Below are 320 nucleotides of genomic sequence, written 5' to 3'. Positions count from 1 at the left end.
GGGGGGAAGGTGCCGTTCCACCGCAGACCCGTCACTGGTAAGGAGTACACGGATATCAATGTCCTCATCCGGCGGGAGCTGCGAAAGGCGCCGCGCTTCCTCGCCACGTGCTGTGAGTCTGACGGGACTGACCTGACCACCCTCACGACGGCCCCGCGCGGCTTCAAGTCCGGCGACCGCGAGACCTGGTTTGTGCTCTTCCACAGCGTGGCTGGTTCTGGCTACTACCTCTCGCCAGTGGGGCTGGAGGTGCTGGTGGACCACAGGGACCTCCACGTCTCCCGCTGGCAGCTGCGCCGTGTCTTTGACAATGGCACGTC

The 320-nt window shown here is 65.0% G+C and overlaps 1 protein-coding gene across 1 annotated transcript in view; it reads left to right on the top strand.

Annotated features, from left to right (window-relative positions):
- Positions 1–3: 3 nt before the first annotated feature.
- The window catches only part of LOC104413592 (membrane primary amine oxidase-like), a gene marked incomplete at both ends in the record, with an annotated part of 1458 nt that continues 1141 nt past the window's right edge, over positions 4–320 (top strand). Inside the window, 1 exon segment of the mRNA XM_010024629.1 lies at positions 4–313. Coding sequence (XP_010022931.1) covers positions 4–313 — 310 coding nt within the window.

This window comes from Nestor notabilis, unplaced genomic scaffold (assembly GCF_000696875.1).
Source record: "Nestor notabilis isolate BGI_N333 unplaced genomic scaffold, ASM69687v1 scaffold30631, whole genome shotgun sequence".
In the NCBI taxonomy this organism is placed as follows: Eukaryota; Metazoa; Chordata; class Aves; order Psittaciformes; family Psittacidae; genus Nestor; species Nestor notabilis.
This window is presented reverse-complemented; position numbering and strand designations above follow the sequence as displayed.